This window comes from Coenobita brevimanus, chromosome 78 (genome assembly GCF_032717465.1).
Source record: "Coenobita brevimanus isolate Jiangsu-jjx chromosome 78, ASM3271746v2, whole genome shotgun sequence".
NCBI lineage: Eukaryota > Metazoa > Arthropoda > Malacostraca > Decapoda > Coenobitidae > Coenobita > Coenobita brevimanus.
The window spans coordinates 39,909,271-39,930,250 of NC_137031.1; the positions used below are offsets into that span (position 1 = coordinate 39,909,271).

Sequence of the window (20,980 nt, forward strand, 5' to 3'; positions counted from 1 at the left end):
CTTGGAGGAAGGAGTGAGAGATGGGAGGCTTGGTGGAAGGAGTGAGAGAAGGGAGGCTTGAAGGAAGGAAAAGAAGTAAGAGTTGGGAGGCCTTGGGGAAGGAGTAAGAGTTGGGAGGCTTGGAGGAAGGATTGAGAGTTGGGAGACTTGGAGGAAGGAGTAAGAATTAGAAGGTTCAGTGGAAGAAGTGAAAGAGGAAGTAGGGGAGAAACTAAGTATGTGATGGAAAGTAGTGCATTGGAGTGCATGAAATTGGAGCCAAAACTGTAAATTGGTGTGGCTGTGCTGATGTTTGGAGGCAGTGAGTAAGAATGAGTTTGTATATTGTGATATTAGGTGGCACTCACTTGATGTGGTTTTCGTACAGCCAAATAGTGTCCTGTGCTCTAGTGTACCGTATACAACTTAGGGTAATGACCATATGAACAACAGAAGGACACCCTTTTGGCCATCCATTACCCATCAGAAGGAGCCCAAATATCCCCATTTGTGTGGTAATATATTCTTGGTACAGAACCCCTGCTGTTGACTGTTGGTGGTAGTGTGGCCAGTGGTGCGAGGGATGGACTGTGCCGTGTGTGGGGTGGGCAGTGATAGGATGTGGGGTGGGATACACAAAAAGGCATGTTTTACACCTCAGTTTGCCATCGTAAAGTAGTGCTAGTGTGTATCTCATGACCAGACCTCACTCACGCCTCTACCGGACGTGTGTGTGTGTTGTATGTGTATATTCGTGTGTATTTGTGTGTGTATGTTCATGTGTATTTGTGTGTGTGTATGTTCATGTGTATTTGTGTGTGCGTGTTCGTGTGTATTTATGTGCGTGTATGTTCGTGTGTATTTGTGTGCGTATGTTTGTGTGTATATGTTCATTTGTGTGTGTGTGTGTGTGTGTGTGTGTGTGTTTTATACTTTTTTCGATCTCATACATACAAAATTCAGGAGGAACACGCCGCACCATTGTGTAGTGGTGTGGGAGCGAGGGGATGGTGGTGACATGACGGGGGTCGGGTGACAGTGGAGGAGGCGGGGGGAGTGACGCTGGGCCCCCAGGGAAATCAAGGGGCGCGGGTTCGATGCCAGGCAGCTGCAGGACCTGGCTCTTGTGTGCATGACCCACCCACCCACCCACCCACCCACTGCATCACCCCCATCTGCATTCACCCACACCCTCACCCCCACGCCACTGACTTTTTTTGTGCTTGTGTCCTTGTTCATCTTCCTATACTTAACCCTTCGCTACGAGGGACGCCCCAAAAGCTGCATATAAATCGCTTTGGGTTAATCAGAAGAGAATGGGAAACTCATCACAGTATTGAAGGGGTTAGTGGTCGTTCTTACGCTAAATAAAAACATAAGGCGATAGAGCATAATAATAAAAAAAAAATCGTCTTGGTAGTGATCGTGCGTTATATATTGGTAATCCCTAAAAAAATAATATTGCAGTTAATTAAATGAATGTACTGGTATATAAACCCTTCAGTACGATGGCCTCATTACTGCCACCGCTGACGATTTTCTTCCAGCCAGTGTCAGACGATTTTATTCCTGCTTCTATGATATATTGTCCCTACCCTCTTACGATTTTTTCTATTCTTGATAACTACTCCACAGTTTTCTTTTTGCCACTGCCAGACGATTTTATTTTTACTGTCAGGCTGTTGTATTGTTGGTACCTCGTCACGATTTTATTCTTGCTACGGCTAGAAAGCTTGAGAGGGTTATCCTGTGTAGGTAAAATTTGGTGAAAATATAAACAGAAACGGTAACTTGACTCTCTCTCTCTCTCTCTCTCTCTCTCTCTCTCTCTCTCTCTCTCTCTCTCTCTCTCATGAGCGGTGATGATTATTTCTCCCTTGCAAATGGTGTTGATTGGTGTTTGTGTGTGGGTGTTAGAAAGGATGAATGGGAAGTAGGCGGTGGTGATAATAATGATGATGATGGTTATAGTTGTGGTGGTGGTGTTAGTGTTGCTGCTGCTAATGATGATGCTGATGGCGAGTATGATAGTGATGTTAGTGACGTAAGAAAGGTGATAGTCGCGATGATGGTGATAAGATGACTGATGATCATGATGATGATGGTGATGGGGAGAAGGAGTAAGACTGAAATGATAATGAGATGGAGGACAAGAAGGGCTATAATGAAGGCGATGATTATGATGATCATAGTATTGATGAGGAGGAGGAAGAGGAAGAAGATTCTGATTGTGGTGTTAATTACGATGATGATACTGCTAGTGAGGAGGAGAAAGGAATTTCTAATCATAGTGATAGTTATGATGGTTATGATGATGATGATGATAGTATTGATGAGGTGGAGGAAGAGTAAGAAGATTCTGATAATGGTGATAATTATGATGGTTGTGATGTTAAAGGGGAGGAGCAGGAAATTAAGATGCCTGACTACTGTATACTCATCGATATTCATATTTCCATGCCGCAACCACCATCCCCATCACCATCACCACCACAAACAACAACAACAACAACAACAACCTTTTCACCACCACATCAGTTTACGTCAGCCATTTATAACTAACCCCAACAATAGCAACCACATTGCCACCACATCCACACTTTTATAACCAGTATCCTAACAACAACAACAAGTTCAACAACAAAATCATATCCCCATGTCTTCCATTCCCCATCATGTCAAACTTCCTCCTCCTCCTCTTCCTCCTTATAGCTCATTCTTCTCTTATCTCCTTCATTTTCCTCCTCTCCCATCCTCCTCCTCCCCAACCCCACTCCCTCCCATCCCTTTCTCATTCCCTACCCCCCTACCCCCACCCTTCCACCACTTCTCAACCCTTTCCCTTCCATTTCCTACTGTCCCATCTTCCTTTTCTCTTATCCTTCTCCTCCCCTCTCGATCCTTCCCATCACTTACCGCTTCATCCTTCATCCTCTTCTAATTCTACTCCTGCCCCCATCTCCCTCCTCCTCCTTCCCTTCCTTCCCACCCCATCCTCCTCCTCCTCCTCCTCCTCCTCCTCCTCGGCCCCCTGGTGGTGGGTGTCCGAAGTAATGTTATGGAGATTGCAGGTCAGAGGTTACGTAAACAAACTTCTCGCTTCACCGCCTACCTCATCACCCTCTCTCTCTCTCTCTCTCTCTCTCTCTCTCTCTCTCTCTCTCTCTCTCTCTCTCTCTCTCTCTCTCTCTCCTGTACTATATTATACTACTGTTCTATGCGCTTCGCTTCTCTTCCCTTCTATCCCACCATCTCTCTCTCTCTCTCTCTCTCTCTCTCTCTCTCTCGTCTCTTTCCCAAGTTTCTCTTCTCTTTTACTCCCTTCTTCTGTCTCTCATCTCTTCTGCTCTTGTCTCTCATATTTTCTACTTGCCCCTTCTCTCTCTCCTCTCCAATACTCTGCACTTCTGTCCTTTGCTATACTATATTATGTTATCCTATGTATACCATGAATCTCTCTCTCTCTCTCTCTCTCTCTCTCTCTCTCTCTCTCTCTCTCTCTCTCTCTCTCTCTCTCTCTCTCTCTCTCTCTCTCTCTCATTCCTATTCATCTTATCAGCTTATCTAAATTGCTTCTCTTATCAGTACCCATTTGTTTTGAGTTCCTCCTTCACTCTTGGCCCGAGACGGTGATAATTTATTGGCACACACACACACACACACACACACACACACACACACACACACACACACACACACACATTATTTTGTGTTGCTCCCTCCCTCTTTGTTTTTTTTTTCTTCACTTTTTCTTTGTTGTTTTACCGTATTATCTTATTCCCCTGTTTTGTTGTGTGTATTTATTTTTTTATCTATCACGAACAAGGCGTAGATAAAAAGCAGACGATTTAGTTCAGCTCCGGAGAGGCTTTATGAACTGAAAGTGTTAGATTGAGTCTCCATTAACCCTTTCACGACGTTTTATGTTATTGTATCTTGGTAGAAAAAAAATCAATGTCCTCGAGTTGAAGGGGTTAAGGAAGAGGCTGTCGTAGTGAAGAGGTGACTCCCTTTTATTTTTTACGTTTTTGAATTCTTTTTGGACTCGTTTGACTTATTTGGATTCTTTCTGGTAAATAAAATGGTCAGGTGATCATATTTAAATACAGTACTTATGTTTTGAAAGAGATTAGAGGTGCTTTTTCTTTTACCATTTAGCTTTTTCTTTCACAGGTCAGTAGTATGTATCGTGTGGAGTTTAGTATAATACACCTTAGTTTTCACCATCCTATAAAAAAAAAAAAAAGTAATTTCTTTCTCTGGTGAATAAAGTCGTCTGGAGTTATTAACAAAGCCAAGCGAAAAGGTGGCTATGTTGTATTCTTGTCTTTTTTTTACTTTCTCCTCCTCCTCCTCCCCCTCCCCCTCCTCCTCCTCCTCCTCCTCCTTCTCCTTACACTAGTTCTTCTTCCCCTTTCTCTTCCCTTTCCATATTCTCTCCTTTCTTCCTCTCTCCTCCTATCCAGTTGCTATGTTCTGTTTCCTCACCACCTCCTCACGGAACTCTTCCTTCATCTTCCTTCTTTCTTCACATCCCTTTTTCTCCACCTTCTTCCTTCACCTTATCCTTCCATCCTTCTCTACCTTTCCTCTTTTTCCATCTTACCTCTCTCTCTCTCTCTCTCTCATTTCTCCTCGACGCCTCTTTACGCAAGCTCGCGCCATCTGTTGACCAAAATTTTCCCTGTGAACAATACACCACCACAACTACTACTGTTACTACTATCACTACCACTACCACAACTACTACTGTTACTACTATCACTACCACTACCGCAACTACAATTACGACTACCACCACCACCACCACTACTGTTCTTACTATTACTACCACTTCCACTAAAACACTACCTTCACCACAACCCATCATATTACTGTCATGGTGTTAGAAACTAGCACCATCAACACCACTACCACAACAACCACTAACTACCGTTACTATCACCATTTCCATGACCGTTACCACCATCACCACCACCACCACCACTACTACTACTACTACTACAACTACTGCTACTACTACTGTGCCTGTAATAACACCACTATTACACCTGTTGTGTTTGGGTGGAGGATGAGAGTGAGGATAAGGATTAGGGTGAGGTTGGTGAGGGTGGAGGATGTGTTTATGGGTTGAGGGTGAGGGGTGAGTGTACAGTACGGGTGTGGATGATGGTGTGGATTTGGGTGTATGGTAAGGGTGGGTGTGTGAATGGAGGGTGAGGGTGTGTATGGGGAGAGAGTGAAGGTAAGGGATGGGTGTATAGTAAGGGTGTGAGTGTGGATGTGTGGGTGTGGGTACGGGTGTGGATGTGGGTGTGAGTATGGGCGTGGGTGTAGGTGTTGCAGTAGATGTGGATGTGGATATGGATGTAGGTGTGGGTGTGGGCGGGATGGAGATGACAGTGGGCGGGGGTGTGGGGGTGGAGCAGGGTTTATGATGGGCGCGCCCGGGTGGAGGGAAGAGTGAGGGATGGAGAGATGGAGTGGAGAGAAAATGGAATGAGGGAGTAATAAGGGAGAGAAATAGGGGAGAGAGAAAGAAGGAAGTGGGAGAAAGGAAAAGGAAGAGAATTATGGCAGGAGTGGAGAAGGAATAATAGAAGGAAAAGGGACAGAAAGGTAAAAGATGGAGGAAAGAGGCAAGGGGGGAAAGGGTGAAAGAAGAGAAGGAAGAGGGAAAGAAGTATGAAAGGTGGAGAGAAGAAAGACAAAGGTGAACACAGAAGGAAGGAAAGAACAGGGAGAGAAGTATGGAAGAAGGGAAGGAAGAGGAATAGAAGAGGGAAACAAAGAGGGAAGACAGAGGCGAGATGAGAGTGAGAAGAAGAGAGAATTTACCGAAAACATAAGGAAGAGCTCAATGGAGAGGCGAGAGAGGGAAGAATGAATGGAAAATGGACGGGGAGGAATGAGAAAGACAGAGGGATGATGTGAGGAGAGAGGAAGAGAGAAGGGTTGAGGGAAGAGGAAGAAAGAACAGAATAAGGAGGAGATGGAAGGTGGAGGTGAAAGAGAGGAGGGATTGTTAATCGTGATGTACTGTCGAGAGAGAGAGAGAGAGAGAGAAAAAAAAAATAAAAGAGAGAGACAGACAGATGAAATATAATAGAGAACTAATAATAACGGAGCCCAGTATCGTTTCTTGAGTGAGAGAGAGAGAGAGGGAGAAAGATTGTGGTTTTCGTGATTTAGTGTTCCAGCCATGAGTTTCTCTCTCTCTCTCTCTCTCTCTCTCTCTCTCTCTCTCTCTCTCTCCACAGAGCATCTTATACCTTCATGCATGTCCAATGATTCTTCCCCTCCCCCTCTCACTCACCTTCCTATGACCTCCCCACCCCCTCCCCTCTCCCCCTCTACACACACACACACACACACACACACACACACACACACACACACACACACACACACACACAGCTATATACAAACACCAACTCCCTCCCCACCTATCCTCTAACACATTCCCCCACGCTCCTCATCCCCCACCCACGTTCGCTTCAGAACATCTCCCCCTACACTCCTTTCTTTCCGCGTCTCGCCTTCTCCACCTGCTTTTCTACCCCCCCTCCCTTTCTTCTTCCATCTGTCTCATCTTCCCACCTAGCTTCCTTCCCATCTTCTCCTCCCTTCCTCCCTCCTTCCTCTCCGTTTCTTCTTCACCTTGCATCTTCCTTCCCTGTCCCCTTCCCTTCCTCGTCCAGTACACCCCACCTCTACTTCATCTCCTTCCCTTTCTCCTCTCCCCCAACTCTTCCCCCTTCCTCCTTCTCTTGTCGGGCACCCCCTCACTAGAGAGAGAGAGAGAGAGTAAAGTGGAGAGAGGGAGAGGGAGGAGGGAGTCTTAAGGTGGTGTCGTGTAAGAACTATCTTCACACATCGCATCAACCGCCGACACTTAGCTATTCTCCCAACGTCTACCTCCCGCGCCTTAACACACCCTCTGTTGGTTTTACCCCGCTGGGCCCCATTATTATCGACAGGCCGCTGAAAACCATAGTTACCCCGATATTGCGGCCCAGAAATACCGTTTTCTCTGGCGATATTTCATTTTCGGTGACGATAATGGTTTGGCGGTCCTACCCAAAATGGAGACTGGCGACTCATCGGCGTTTGAAACTTGCAGGAAATGACAATAAAAAGGGATGTGTCGGGTTAACGGGAGGGCGAGGTGACGGGGGTAAGATTTATGACTGTGGGAGCGCTGGCCGGCCGGCCATTATGGGTCTGGCGGGTTGAGCGAGAAGTATTTATCTGACTCTTGACTCCGCCCTCGCCCGGGTACTCGTTCGAACAGAGGATATATCGGCTCTGTGTTTATCCTCTTTAATATTCTCTTCCTCTACACACCCCGGTACGCTTTTAGATAACCTCTTGCTCGTTTTATAGACAGCCTAAAGTTTAACTAAGTCTCCATGCGTTTTTTTTTTTTTTTTTTTTTTTTTTTTTTTTTTTTTAAGGAGCAAGGATTTCATAGCGTGAAGTGATGGTGTATATATTGCGTATCCTATTACCAGCTAACGCCTTTGTGTGTGTGTGTGTGTGTGTGTGTGTGTGTGTGTGTGTGTGTGTGAAGCGTTCGCGTGACCAGCTTGGCGAGGCGGGTATGGCATGTGTACACAGAATTATTATCGGTGTATTTTTTGTTTTGTACTTGAAATATAGCAGAGGATAGTGGATACAGATATAGGACACCGAACACTCATTTTTTTAGTATTACTGCAGAAGTATCGTTCTGCACGTCCTCTATAAAGGATATCGGTATAAGTATATCATCACTATAAATTATTCCCTGAAGAGTTTTGTGCCTTAATAATGACTGAGATGTGCTTATAGGTTGCATTATTTATGATGTTAAAAAAAATGTTTAGGTAATTGTTTCTTAATGGATTTTTGAAGGCTTGAATAGTGTATTTAATAGAGGTGTGACCCATTATCGCCAGCCTCTGATGATTATTCTCATGCTTTTGTTTCTACCAATTTCCGCGTTCTGGACCGTATCCACCCCATTACAACAATGGGGTTAGGGTAAGGATGATGAAGATAACGATATTGAAGGAGAAGGTGCTGGAGAGGGCCTTCGCCTGGTGGCATCGACATGGCTGGAGAGCCCGGTTATGCAGACGCGCCTCAGTCCCTTCCTTATCCCCTGAAAGAGAGATGGTGGACTTCAGGAGGAGAACAACTACAGCCTGTAATTTACTGGCTTCACATTCAAATGAAACTGGGGTTACAACTATTACTACTTCTTCAATGATGACAATGGCCGTGATCATGAGACAGTAGTTCGCATTCTTTAGTGTTGTCTGTTTCTTAACCACATTATTTTTGGTGGGAATCAGGGTTGGGATGATCATGATGACGGTGATGATCCATATACCTTACCATTTCACTTTTTGGCATGTAAAGTCTGTTGATAGATCCTTATGCCTGCCTTTTTTCCTTTCCTGGTTTCTGAATTACGTTTATAGATTCTGATAAAATCTCTCTCTCTCTCTCTCTCTCTCTCTCTCTCTCTCTCTCTCTCTCTCTCTCTCTCTCTCTCTCTCTCACACACACACACACACACACACACACACACACACACACACACACACACACACACACACACACACACACACACACACACCATCACCCTTCCCATCGTAAAAAATGTCCTTAAGTTTCCTACTCACTGAAACGATATTCCAAAGCCTGGAGGCAGTGTTAGAAAGTCATCGTTTTTTCCTTTATATTCTCCTCATAATCTGAATAAAAGCAAACAGTGGTAGGAAGAATACGCAGTGATGAGATGTTGTCGGTCTGAAGGGGTTGAGAGTGCCAAGTGCCAGTAAATATCTGTCGTGTCAAGAAAGGTTTAAATTTAATAATATGGACGTAGAATTAGCGTAGAAAAACTGAAGAGATGCTAATGTTGTTCTAGTGTGGAAAAGTGGGTGCGTGTAGCCATCGTGTGTGTGTGTGTGTGTGTGTGTGTTTTGTACTTGAGTATGCATTAAAGAAGTGTGCAATGATACCTGTCTTTTGTAGTATTAATGTGATAAAATGTAACGTGTTTGTTCATAGTATCAACTTTGCCATAGTTATGTGTTTGCCAGGGATTTCCCTAAACTGAATTAAATCGCCGGGGTGTCAGCCAGAAAAGTCACGTAAATCCCCATGCAACAGAGGATTAATCCTTGTTTTGGCAGGATTATCCCCAAGATCACCAAAATTGCGTGTTGGCGTCAGCCAAAATAAAATCTGAGGTAATCACATGCCACATAGAGAGTAAGGGATTTAGTGAATCGATTTTGTTTACCTGAATGGGAGTGATTGAACCTTGAAAGTAAGGGGGGAGAAATTTTTACATGTGTTCTGTAAATTTTTAGCGTCCGCCATTTAGCAAGGCGGAGCGATAATGTTTTTGCCCGCCTGTGTATGTGTCTGTCTGTCTGTCTGTCTGTCCGTTCTCATTATATCATGAACGGCTTGAGCTATCAACAGGAAACCTTCAGGGTATCAAGATATGGCCAAACTCTTGGACGAGTTCGAAAATGGGCACTCGGGGTCAAGGTCAGGGTCACCAAAATGGCCGCCAGAGGTCAACTAATTTTTATCGGCTTCCTTTAGCACCATTATATCTCATGAATGGCTTGAGCTATAAACATGAAACCTTCAGGGTATCAAAATATGGCTAAAATCTTGGACTTGGCCAACAGGATATTCTAGCGGGCGATTAGCATTCGGCTCCTGAATGCTCTTCTTTCATTTTTAATGCAAATAAGAAAGAACCAGAAGCTAGGAACCTGCAAAGTTTTTTTTTTATTCAAGTAAAGAAAAACAAAAAGAACCAAATTTAAGATCCTTTGATTTCGAGATGCTAGGACACATTGCGTTAAGAAAAAAATACAGGTCTTGGACAGAGGAAAATAGACTGAGAAAGACAATTCCAGAGATGACCTGTTGCAAATATGAAGCAGTGGAAGTACAGATGTTTGAAATTCGTGTGTTGATGCGTGTTTCATACGGGTCTGCGATTTTGTGATCTGTATTGCGTTAACCTTGTGCTGTAAATTAATGTTGCCTGTGTGTTCTCAGTTCATCTGTGGCCCGTGTGTTGGGCTAAGTTTGTTGTAAACCTGTATGTGACCTGTGTGTTATGCTTTTACATAGTGCGGTACCTGTGTGTTGTAATGTGTTACCCTTTTACAGGTGTGGTGGTGTCATCGCGTGAACACACCTGCGCCCACCTAGTCGTTAATGTACCTTAATTACGTGTTACCTGAGTGTTGTTCTTATTTAATGTTCTAACCAGTATTCTCTATTCTTACCCTGATATGCCGGTGTTCTTTATACAGTATTTACTCTCGTATGGTCAGGACAGCTCTAGTATTCATTCCCGCATCCACCCTGTCTTTAATGAACTATGATTGTGTGTTACCTGTGTGCTGTACTCTGTATTACTATGCTACCCGTGTGCTGTAGATTTACCCTTGGATCTTCGGGACAACTCTAGTATTCTAACCATCTTTATTTTTATTATTATTATTATTTTTTTTGTACAAAGCTGGATGTTAGTCACCATTATTTCTCTTCTTAGGACAAGTCTTTATTTCGGCAAGAGACAGACGATTTTATTCATCAGAGTGAGTCATAGCAGTTTGAGGGTGTGCAGGTATTTATTCCAGCTAGACCCAGACGATTATATTCATCTAGGTGAGTCGTGGGAGCCTGAGTGTGTACAAATATATATTCCAGTTAGAGCCAGACGATTTCATTCATCTGAGTGAGTCATAGGAGCCTGAGAGTGTACAGGTATTTATTCGAGCTAGACCCAGACAATTATATTCATCTGAGAGTGAGTCATACTATCCTGAGAGTGTACAAATATTTATTCCTGTTAGATCCAGACGATTTTATCTGTCTGAGTCCAAGGAGGCTGAGAGTGTATTAATGTGTAACCTTTATGAACACAGGTCTGTGGTGCTGTCGTCGCGTGAACACAGCTGTATTCACCCCCACGTCAGCAAGTTAAAGAATAAAAATGAAGAGTGTCGTCTGCTTAATGATCCACACAAGGTATTTATAGCAGACTACCTTTTATTATTATTATTATTATTATTATTATTATTATTATTAGAGTAAAGTCACCCGTAGGCAGAAGAACAAGGAAAGAATGAAGGAAAGAAAGACAGAAGAGGATGGAAGGAAAGAAGATGGAGGAGAGGAAAGGGTGGACACCCGACAGCAGCACTACATCGAGTAAGTGGAGTGCTGCTGTCGGGTGTCTGCCCTTTCCTCTCCTCCTCCTTCATTCTTTCCTTCATTCTTTCCTTCCATCCTCTTCTGTCTTCCTTTTCTTCATTCTTTCCTTGTTCTTCTGCCTACGGGTGACTTTACACTCCCTCTTCTGTCTTTCTTTCCTTCATTCTTTCCTCATCCTTCTGCCTGTAGGTGACTCTACACGGAGTGACAAGCCAAATGGTTTCCTGTACACCAGGAAACCATTTACTACGCTGGGTGGTAACCATATAACCAAATTTTGGCGCCTGCTGATTTAGTGGGTAATTATTCCGCTCCAGTCGGATTCAGCCGGTGAAGGTTTACATCCAGTGGGTAGTTGGGGTTGATTGCTCATGTAATGCCGCTCAGGGATAAGTGAGGCTGGTCTCATCTTTAATATCGGGACCAACTGTCTAGCCCCGGGCTCCTACGCTTCTCGGGGCATTGTAGGATTGGACGATTGATGGGTTATTATTATTATTATTATAATTATTATTATTACTATTATTACTAGTTGTTGCAGTAGTAGTAGTAGTATTTTATTATTAGTGTTATTATAATTGTTTTATTATTTTTATTATTTTTTTTTTACTATAGATCTGGTGTTCCTGCTGTAAGAATCAGGAGTTTTGTCTGCGTCTGAGTTTTCGATATGTATTTTTATTTAACCCCTTCTGCCCGAGGATATTGCTTTTTATTTTCCTCCTGCTACCAGACGATTTACCTGAGCTAAGGAGAGTGGCCTAGAGACTCAATGGAATTTGCAGTCTACCCTAATGGTAATAATAATGATAATAATAATAAGTAATAATAAACGTAAAACAATCGTCTGTACGTAACAAGAATAAAACCAGAAAGACAGTCTCGAGCAGAGGGCTAAAAAATGCTCCATGAAGAAAAAAAAAAGTGGAAAATTTAGTAATGTTTATCTATGACTAAAAGAAATGGTAATGTTTATATATGACTAATTAACTTACACCTGTTTGAATATATATATATGTAGGTGGGGGTAATTATGGAGGTGGTGGACAGTACATGAGCGGGTAGTTAGCAGAGGAGTTAATAGGCCATTTATATACTAATGACCTTACCCCGTTGTCTCGTTACCTTAGAGGGGTTTCTATACACCTTCTTCTTTGCGACTTACTCTGGTTACTACACTTCACTTTGCATTTGCTTATTATTTGTCTTTTGAATATCGCCATCATGCTGGAAAGGTACGCCTTCATGTGGTGGCGCTGATATAGACTGCTGGCTCAACTTCCCCCCCCCTCTCTCTCTGTGCCTGCATCACGTCTTATTGTGTGCTCCCCGTCTTTATCAATCCATCCTTCCTCCCTTACCCTGTCCTTCCTTCCTCGCCTTTGCCTTCCTATCCTACTTCCCTCCCCGTGCAGTAAATCTCTCATCCCCCTCCCCTTTAGTCACCCCTCCCTCCAACCCTTCACCACTGATCTCCGTAATCACCAACAAGCCAAAATTTTCCGTAACCGATCGCCAGGAATTCAAAATAGACTTTCCCAAACCCAACCCTTTCGTAACCCATGGCAGATAAGCTTCTCTCATGTAATTAAAATCGTTTGTTGTTATCACCATATTCATCCTTATCCTCCCGAAATTTTGGTGAACAGAATCGTGAAACTGAAAGGAAAGTATAAAGGTAGATGGATTATCAGAGTGCTGGTCGAAGTTAATGTCTAATATTGTCTTGTACAAATGGAATGCCTGTAAGTGCTGCCATGGCAGCGAAAGTTTGCCCTTTCTGTGTGTGTGTGTGTGTGTGTGTGTGTGTGTGTGTGTGAGTGTGTTAATAAAGCCGTAAAGCTATATTCAGAGTAAGGTAAAATACATCTGCATATTGAAGTGGTTAGTACAAGTGCACTCACAATTGGTGTTTAATTTTGGATGGACATTACTATATTGGGTGAATTTTAGTCCATGATGCCTTTAGCCCCGTCACCTCCACTAAGCTTTGTAATATGGAGGGGCTATCTCCGCAGCGAGTGTGAGCCTTACGGCCGCCATATTGAAACACCCGCGTGTCTTTCCCTGGTGCTTTTATGTATACGTATGTTTTATACTTCACACACACACACACATATATATATATATATATATATATATATATATATATATATATATATATATATATGTGTGTGTGTGTGTGTGTGTGTATATATATATATATATATATATATATATATATATATATATATATATATATATATATATATATATATATATATGTACATATATATATATATATGTATATATATATATATATATATATATATTATACATATATACAATATATATATATTCTGTCTAGCTCTACGATTTATATGATACATTCAGCCAAGAGTATGATCAAAGCAATGTCATAGATACCCAGGTTAGGACCAAAGTATATTCCTTTCATGGAAAATTTAGGTTTTTAGGTTTGCTTTCTGTAATATCCATAAATAAGGCTGCACTACTAAGCTTAATCGTTACCCATGTAACTAATTGGAAGCCACTTACAGGGCCCTGGGTGCATCTTCAACCATGGTGTCAACAAAATCAAGACCCATGTGCACCTGGCACGTTTTGGGTTGGTGGACGCATGGGATGTGGAAGATCTTGTGCAGCTGGGAAAGAAAATCAAGGCTTGTCCGTACTATGCTGCTCGCTCCCTCCTCTCCACGGCAGAGATTGTCATGTGCCCATACAACTACCTGGTTGACCCCCTTATTAGAGATGCGGTAAGATGGCTGTTTTCTGGAGCAGTGTATGTGATAACCTGTTCGATCTAAGGATCTCATGTATAGTTTATTGTGGCAGCTAATAAGTTACTGAATTAAGATTAGAAAATTAAGAAATCCTTTCTGACCCATATACAATCATCTGTAGGTAGGAATGGTCAAAACATAAAACAGTATCATCTTAATGAAGGGGTTATTTCTAATGTAGCCAGTGTAGGTTACAGATTGTTATTTGCCCCTGCAACTAGATGGTGAGAAATCGTAATGGAGTGCAGTTACAGTATTTTCCAAATTTCAGGGAATTATTATAATCATCAGTTGCATTATTTTTGTTTTTGTTTTTTTATACAGTACAGTGTTTGTAAGCACAACTGAATACTGTACCTGTATATTCGATATCTAATCATCATCATCCGGACCTCCTCTCTAACCCTAGGGCAGGGTGAGGAGTAGCAACGTCCAGACAGCCCAAATTTGCCCAGTCCAATGGGCCACGCATCCGTTCACTCACTGTTCAAGCCTACGGAATCCTGACTCTATCTGATACACCAAAACATTCACCACGCACTGTAGCTTCACATAAATGTATCAAGTATCTTATCGTACTCATTTTATGATTTAATGTCGCGTTGTCAGCAGATTATTTTCTAATACAGTATATATGTACAGTAGATGAATTTAAATTTTGGCATAGTGTACAATATATGGTATTCAGATTCATAAACTTGATCTAATATTTACCGGTATATATAAGGCTAATCATTCATCCTGTTGTTAGCCATACCCCCTCTGACAGCATTATGCTAGACTTTTACTGTCATTCACCTTTTGCTTTATTAATGGGATGCTTATGGAATTACATACAGTATATTCACTGTACTGGACAGTGCCTTTAGAGCATAATGATCTTTTTCATTTTAGACTACTGTAATTAAACTATAGTCACAGTGCATGACTCTGAGGTCATCATTTTTGTACCATCACAACCTGCCTGTCAATAGTGCATCTGATTTCTTATCATATTATACACGAATCATATTATTATACAAGAATATTATTATACACGAACATACTCGAATCACATGCATATATTATACACAAAATTGAAAGCACTGTTAACAGGTAGGCGGCCAGGGCATGATAATGACAACCTCAGAGTTGTGCGCTGCGACTATAGGAGCAGGCATGTTTGTACTCAAGATTACAGTATGTAACATGTAGTCTGAATCATGTTTGATTACTGCCCTATGTCTGCCTGTGAGTGTCAGTGATATGGTTAAAAAAGATTTATTGTGGTGTGTGTTACAACAACGCTGTATATAACTTCGTCATTTGTTGCAGTGCAGTATTATGGTGTTTATGTAGCTCAATACATTTTAAGGAGTGACTAGAATATCCATGAAAATATTTCTGATGATGCCAGGTAAGTCTTTTATTAGATCAGTAGTTGATGAGAATGTTTGCTAGGATTCCAGAAGCAGTACAGTGTCCACTTTGTACCTTAAAAAAACAATAATCCTCTCATTGACTTCAAATCTTATAGTATTAAATATCCAACCCATTACAGAACTCTTATTGTGGGTATTAAGTTATTTCTCTTAAAGTTGTTTGATTGATAAAATTTTGAAATTTTAATCCCAATTTTTATTCAGATATGCCCATAATTCACAATAAAACTATTATGGAGCCAGAAATTAGTTTTGTTAAGGCTGTGTTTGGAGAAAAGTGTGTGTGTGTGTGTATGCACTAACACCACTTTTTTTTTTTTTTTTTTCTTTTTTTTTTTCCCCCCCCTCCCCCCAACCTGGGCCGAGGGTTCAGGGCCTATTCACAAGTACCAGTAGTCCTTGGGACCCAGTAGTTCTCCTTCACCTCCACATGTCACCACTTCTTTGCTAACACCCACCATCCACACTGAATACATGCTAGTGCTGTGTCATACAGGACTGGCGTACTGGTATTAGCGGGGATACTTTTATGACATGTCGGCGGGTCATTTGGTAGATCAGAAAAGTTTGCTTTTTAAGAAATTCAAATCCTTAAACTGTTCCCTGCCCCAGCCGGGATTCAAACCTGGGTCCATTAGGACTGCAGGCTGCCTCTACCGATTCAGCCATTGCCTCAATACTGTAGAGCATATCCCTGACTTATAATGTAGACTGACTTTATGTAGCATTTTGTCTCCCTGTCCCCTGAAAGGGGGATTGGGGATTGCAGGAGGGGAGCAGCTTTAGTCTGCAGTCTTCTGGGTTCACATTCAGATGAACCTAGGGTTACAGCTGTTACTACTGTCTGCATGCATCCAAGACATTGTGCAAGAACTGTTTTGCATAAACCTGTGTTTTGATAGTATTTTTCCTACAGATGGATATAAACCTGAGTGGCCATGTGGTTGTGTTAGATGAAGCCCACAACGTTGAAGACAATGCAAGGGAGGCAGCATCATGTACCTTAACCCAACCACAAATATTGGAGGCCAGAGTTGATATAGAGAGAATCGCACTGGAGAAATACAAAGAGCAAGAGTGCAAGGAACTGGTAACTTTCACCGTACAGTACTGAGTAGTGATGACTAACGAACTGATTGTTAGTTAAAGCACCTTAACAATTGTTTAAATCTTTATATTAGAAATGTATTATACTCTTGAGTTCAAAAACCGTACTGTATATTTCTTTACAGCACTTGTGTTCTGGTAATCATTGTATTGGTACGGTAATCTTAGACTCAGTGTATATTTTCCTTCACAGATCAGCACTCTAAATGAAGTACTGTATGCTGAAATTTGTTAGTGCTGTAAATATATGGTATGTATTGTAGGTTAGAGCTGGGATATGGCATTGCAAATTCAGTTCAGCCCAGCTCCAGTGATGTATCACATTGTTGTTCCAAAATTCCAGTCTGGTCCAGTTCTGGTAGTTTCAGTACGATTATATTAGCCATGGTCTAGCGTGGTATGCTATTTCTGTTGGCACTTCTCTAGTAATCTGGTCATGTCTGAGCTCTAGATGGGAGAAGGTGGACATAAGAATGAAAACGATTAAGGAAATTCAGACACTGGCATTTGCCTGAAAAATATAGAATTAGCCTCCCAGTCCAGTTCTAGTTCAATATACTGATTCCAGAATATTTGATCTAGTAGTCTGGCCCCGTCCTAGGTCTAGTATTGATGTGAATGTAGTACTGTAAATAATTTTTTGTCTGTTCAGTCATTATAAAGTAATGTGATAATGTAGCAACTGTCAGCCATTAAGTACAGTACTTTTTCTGTTCAGATGGAACTGAGTGTGTGATTAGTAAATTTGATGCACAAGAAACTTTAAATATATCGAAGCAAGGCATATGCTTTGAGAGTTTTCAGAGGATTAATAGCAAGAGCAATGTCTTTCCTTAACCCGTGGATTGTGAGCCACTGCTCAGGCTGGGTAGCGTTGTTTTGCGAGCCTCAGCTCAAGCTGTGCTGGCCATGCATCACCACTAACTACTGCACCCCTATGCAAACTTATGCATGGAGCTACGCAAAGACGGAGAGAGAGAGATTTTTTTCTTTTCAGCAGATGATGCCCCGGATGTTTATATTCAAGTTTATAATAAGCAACAACAATTTTTTTTCATTACTTCCCTACGTAAACTTACGCATGGCCTTACACAAAGACGGAGAGAGAGATTTTTTTTTTTTTTTTTTTCTCCCCCCCCCCCACCGGATGATCCCCTGGATGTTTATCTTCAAGTTTATAATGAACAAAAGCTTAAAAAAAAATAAAAAAAAATAAAATTTTTTGTTCACCACGGGGTGGGGGAAAAAAAAGGTAATTGCGCAATCCACAGGTTAACTACCAGCAACTGCTCAGGACCATCTTTGATTTTTGCAGCAGATATGGAAGCAATAGTTGATATTGCCCAGAGGGAATGGAAATATCACACATACATATCCTTTGTATGTTACAAAAGACATGTAAAATGAGGTGGGAGAAACAACACCTTCTTGTCTTGCTGTGGGAATGTGGTTGTAGTGCATTATCGTATAATGTAGAGGGGGAGGGAAATAATTGCAGTATAAATTTCTTGTCTCATGTAATGTATGAAATCATAGTGCCAGGCACAGCATGTTTGTGATATTTTTTAACAAGTCTTAAGTTTACAGTTTAGGTCCCACCAGACAGCAAGTTTATACTTTTCAATTTAGGACAGTTAGGAATTGCTGGTTATATACCTTCCTTTTTAGAGATCAAGGCAGTTAATTTTCATGATGATAGAGTAAATATTATGTTAGCCATTACAGCCTACCTCATATTCACTCCTTATTCATATTTGTCTTATAGTTCCCTAAAATACAATGTAGTGTAGCCCTCATCCATTTGTAGGCTGAGATGTTGTCTGCATTGAGTGGGTGGGTGAATGACAACTCTGACCGGCTGACCGACTACACTGAGTTTGACCGTTCTGGCAAGATCTTCACTGGCACAGAAATGGTGGCCTGTCTGGAGAATATGGGTATTGGAGAAGCCAAATATATAAAACTGAAGGCAAGTAAAACTTTTTTTCATAAGTTATTTTTGTTGTTGTTTAACCATGATCTCTCTCTGGCTGAGCATACCTGTTGATGAAAGGTAAGTAACTGCTTCTGTGAGGCCATCTTACAGGTACAGTACAATGCAAACACCATGTAGAGTTCTAGCACTCCACCAGTTGTAACATAATTAAAAATATCAGTTCAGCTGAACAGTACTGTTGTATTAGAGCATGAATAAAGTGAACTAGTTCATTGACTTTATATGTATTCATTAGTTCCATCAATTAAATTTACTCATGAGATGGAAATGGATAATGAATTGCCATTTTTGGATGTAAAAGTCATCAGGGACCAAAATGTTTTGAAGACTAAGGTATACAGAAAACCTACAAATATTATGTCATATGTTCATTACTATTCAAACCATCATATTAATGTAAAAAGATCTGTGTTCATATCCATGTACCTAAGAGTATATAGAATTTCAGACCCAGAATTTTTATATGATGAACTAAAAATGATTCAGAGTATTGGAAAGAAGCTAAAATTTCCACAAAGCATACTAACTCAGTGCCACAATACAGCCAAGAAACGATTTTTTGAAGGGAAAACTAATAAGCCAGATCGCCAGAACATTCAAAGAACCCTTGTCCTCCCCTTCCATGAAAATTTTCTTGATGTTCACATACTGAGGAAACTCAATGTACAAGTAGGGTTCAAATATGAGAACACCATCAAAAAAACCTTCATCAAGAACAGCCCTTTCAGTAATTCAGGAGTTGTTTACAAAATCCCGTGTAAAAGCTGTAACAAATTTTACATAGGACAATCGAAAAGATTTGGAAACTAGAATCTCACAACATAAATACAGTGTAAGAACAGCCCAACGGAGTAGTGGTTTATTTCAGCACAAAGCATCCAGTGATCACCATATTGACTGGACAGGCTCCAAGATTATAGCAAGATCAAAAAGCTTAGTTGAAAGAAATGCAATAGAATCTTGTCTAATTTCTGGCACATATGAAAAGAATGTAAACATGAGCTATGGTCATTTTAAGTGTGATAAATTGTTAACTGAATTAATTTTAAAGCAGTATCCCCCAGACTAACACGTGGTTGTTCCCTGTCATCTCCTGGTGGTGTAGTCACACCTGTGTGGGACACACCAAGCATTAATCCTCTAGGTCTTAAGTTAAGCAGCAGTATTTATCCCCTTCCCCCTCCCCTCTTCCCCCTCCCTCCCACTCCCCTTTCCTCCCCTCCTACTCCCTCCTCCTTTGCCACGTGCATTTTTAGATTCAGATCATCCTTTGTTGTGTTCCACTCCCTGCTGCAGGTGACCCTAAGTTAAGCCGCAGGTAAAAATTCAGGTCATCCATTATTCTGTGTGCCACTACCTGCTGCGGGTGTGCATAAAAGACTTCTACCCTTTACGTTTCTGTCTCACATTGTCTGAAGATGTAATATACGAAAGTACTAACTGTCGTTCCTTTCATTTCTCCTGTGGTTAGTTTGCATACATATCTTCACAGTGAAGTGAAGTCTCTGTATATATATATATATATATATATATATATATGAGGCACTCAGGACCAGAGGGGCATTACCCACAAGACCCTTGTTTTGAGTAATTAATCATTAAAGTTAGGGTTTAATTACATACATCATTTCGTTAGTTAAAGCATTATATTATATATCAATGGAAATGTCTTGTCAAGCCATGTTTTGTCGTGTTTTTAAGGTGTTTTTGTGTATGTGATTTTTTTTGGTGTTTTTTTTTTTTACATCCCCAAAATAAACCTATACATAAAACTTTCCTACATGAAATTAATGTTACTTTGTAATATATATATAATGGTGTTAGTAACATGTTAAAGTTTTATTATCATAGGCCCAATATTTTTTTTTTATATGAATTTTTAAGTGATTTTTTTTTTTTTTCCTCCCCTCAAAGACCTGACAAAAACTTACGAAAGACATTATGCCAGTAGTTCTTGAATATTGTCTGGATGTTGTCCCAACCCACAGCATCAAAACATCGTGTAGAACACTTGCAAGGCTCACCCACTGCCTGGCCATTCACATATTTACTTGTTTCACGGCTGAAGTAAGCTTCACCACTCTCTCTCTTCCTCTTCATTTCCCTCTTCTTCCTCTTCATTTCCCTCTTCTTCCAGGTCTCTGGCTGCCTTCCTGTCTTCCTGGTTAACTTCCTGGCCTCACCATCACTTGCTGAATCAATATCACCCATGACTGTCTATTTAATCCACGAGAAAATGGTGAAATAGAGGAGGATAATCCATGCGGATCTCAGCCATACGTCACCAAGCATAGCGCTGAGTGAGGAGGCAGTCAGCTGTTCACGGGAAGTGCCGCGTGATTGGCTGAGACCAGATGTGTGACCGCCAGGCACGCACTCAGTGGTTGATGCCCACGCCCCTATGGACCTGTGCCTTCAGGTACCTCTATATAAACCCATGCACAAAA

The 20,980-nt window shown here is 41.4% G+C and overlaps 1 protein-coding gene across 1 annotated transcript in view; it reads left to right on the forward strand.

The window, feature by feature from the left end:
• The window catches only part of LOC145408810 (Fanconi anemia group J protein homolog), a 459,949-nt gene that overhangs the window by 370,781 nt on the left and 68,188 nt on the right, over nt 1–20,980 (forward strand). The window contains exons 8-11 of the mRNA XM_080279456.1: nt 10,935–11,037; nt 13,764–13,982; nt 16,347–16,520; nt 18,345–18,485. Of these exons, the coding sequence (XP_080135582.1) occupies nt 10,935–11,037; nt 13,764–13,982; nt 16,347–16,520; nt 18,345–18,485 (637 nt within the window). The remainder of the gene's footprint in view (nt 1–10,934; nt 11,038–13,763; nt 13,983–16,346; nt 16,521–18,344; nt 18,486–20,980) is intronic.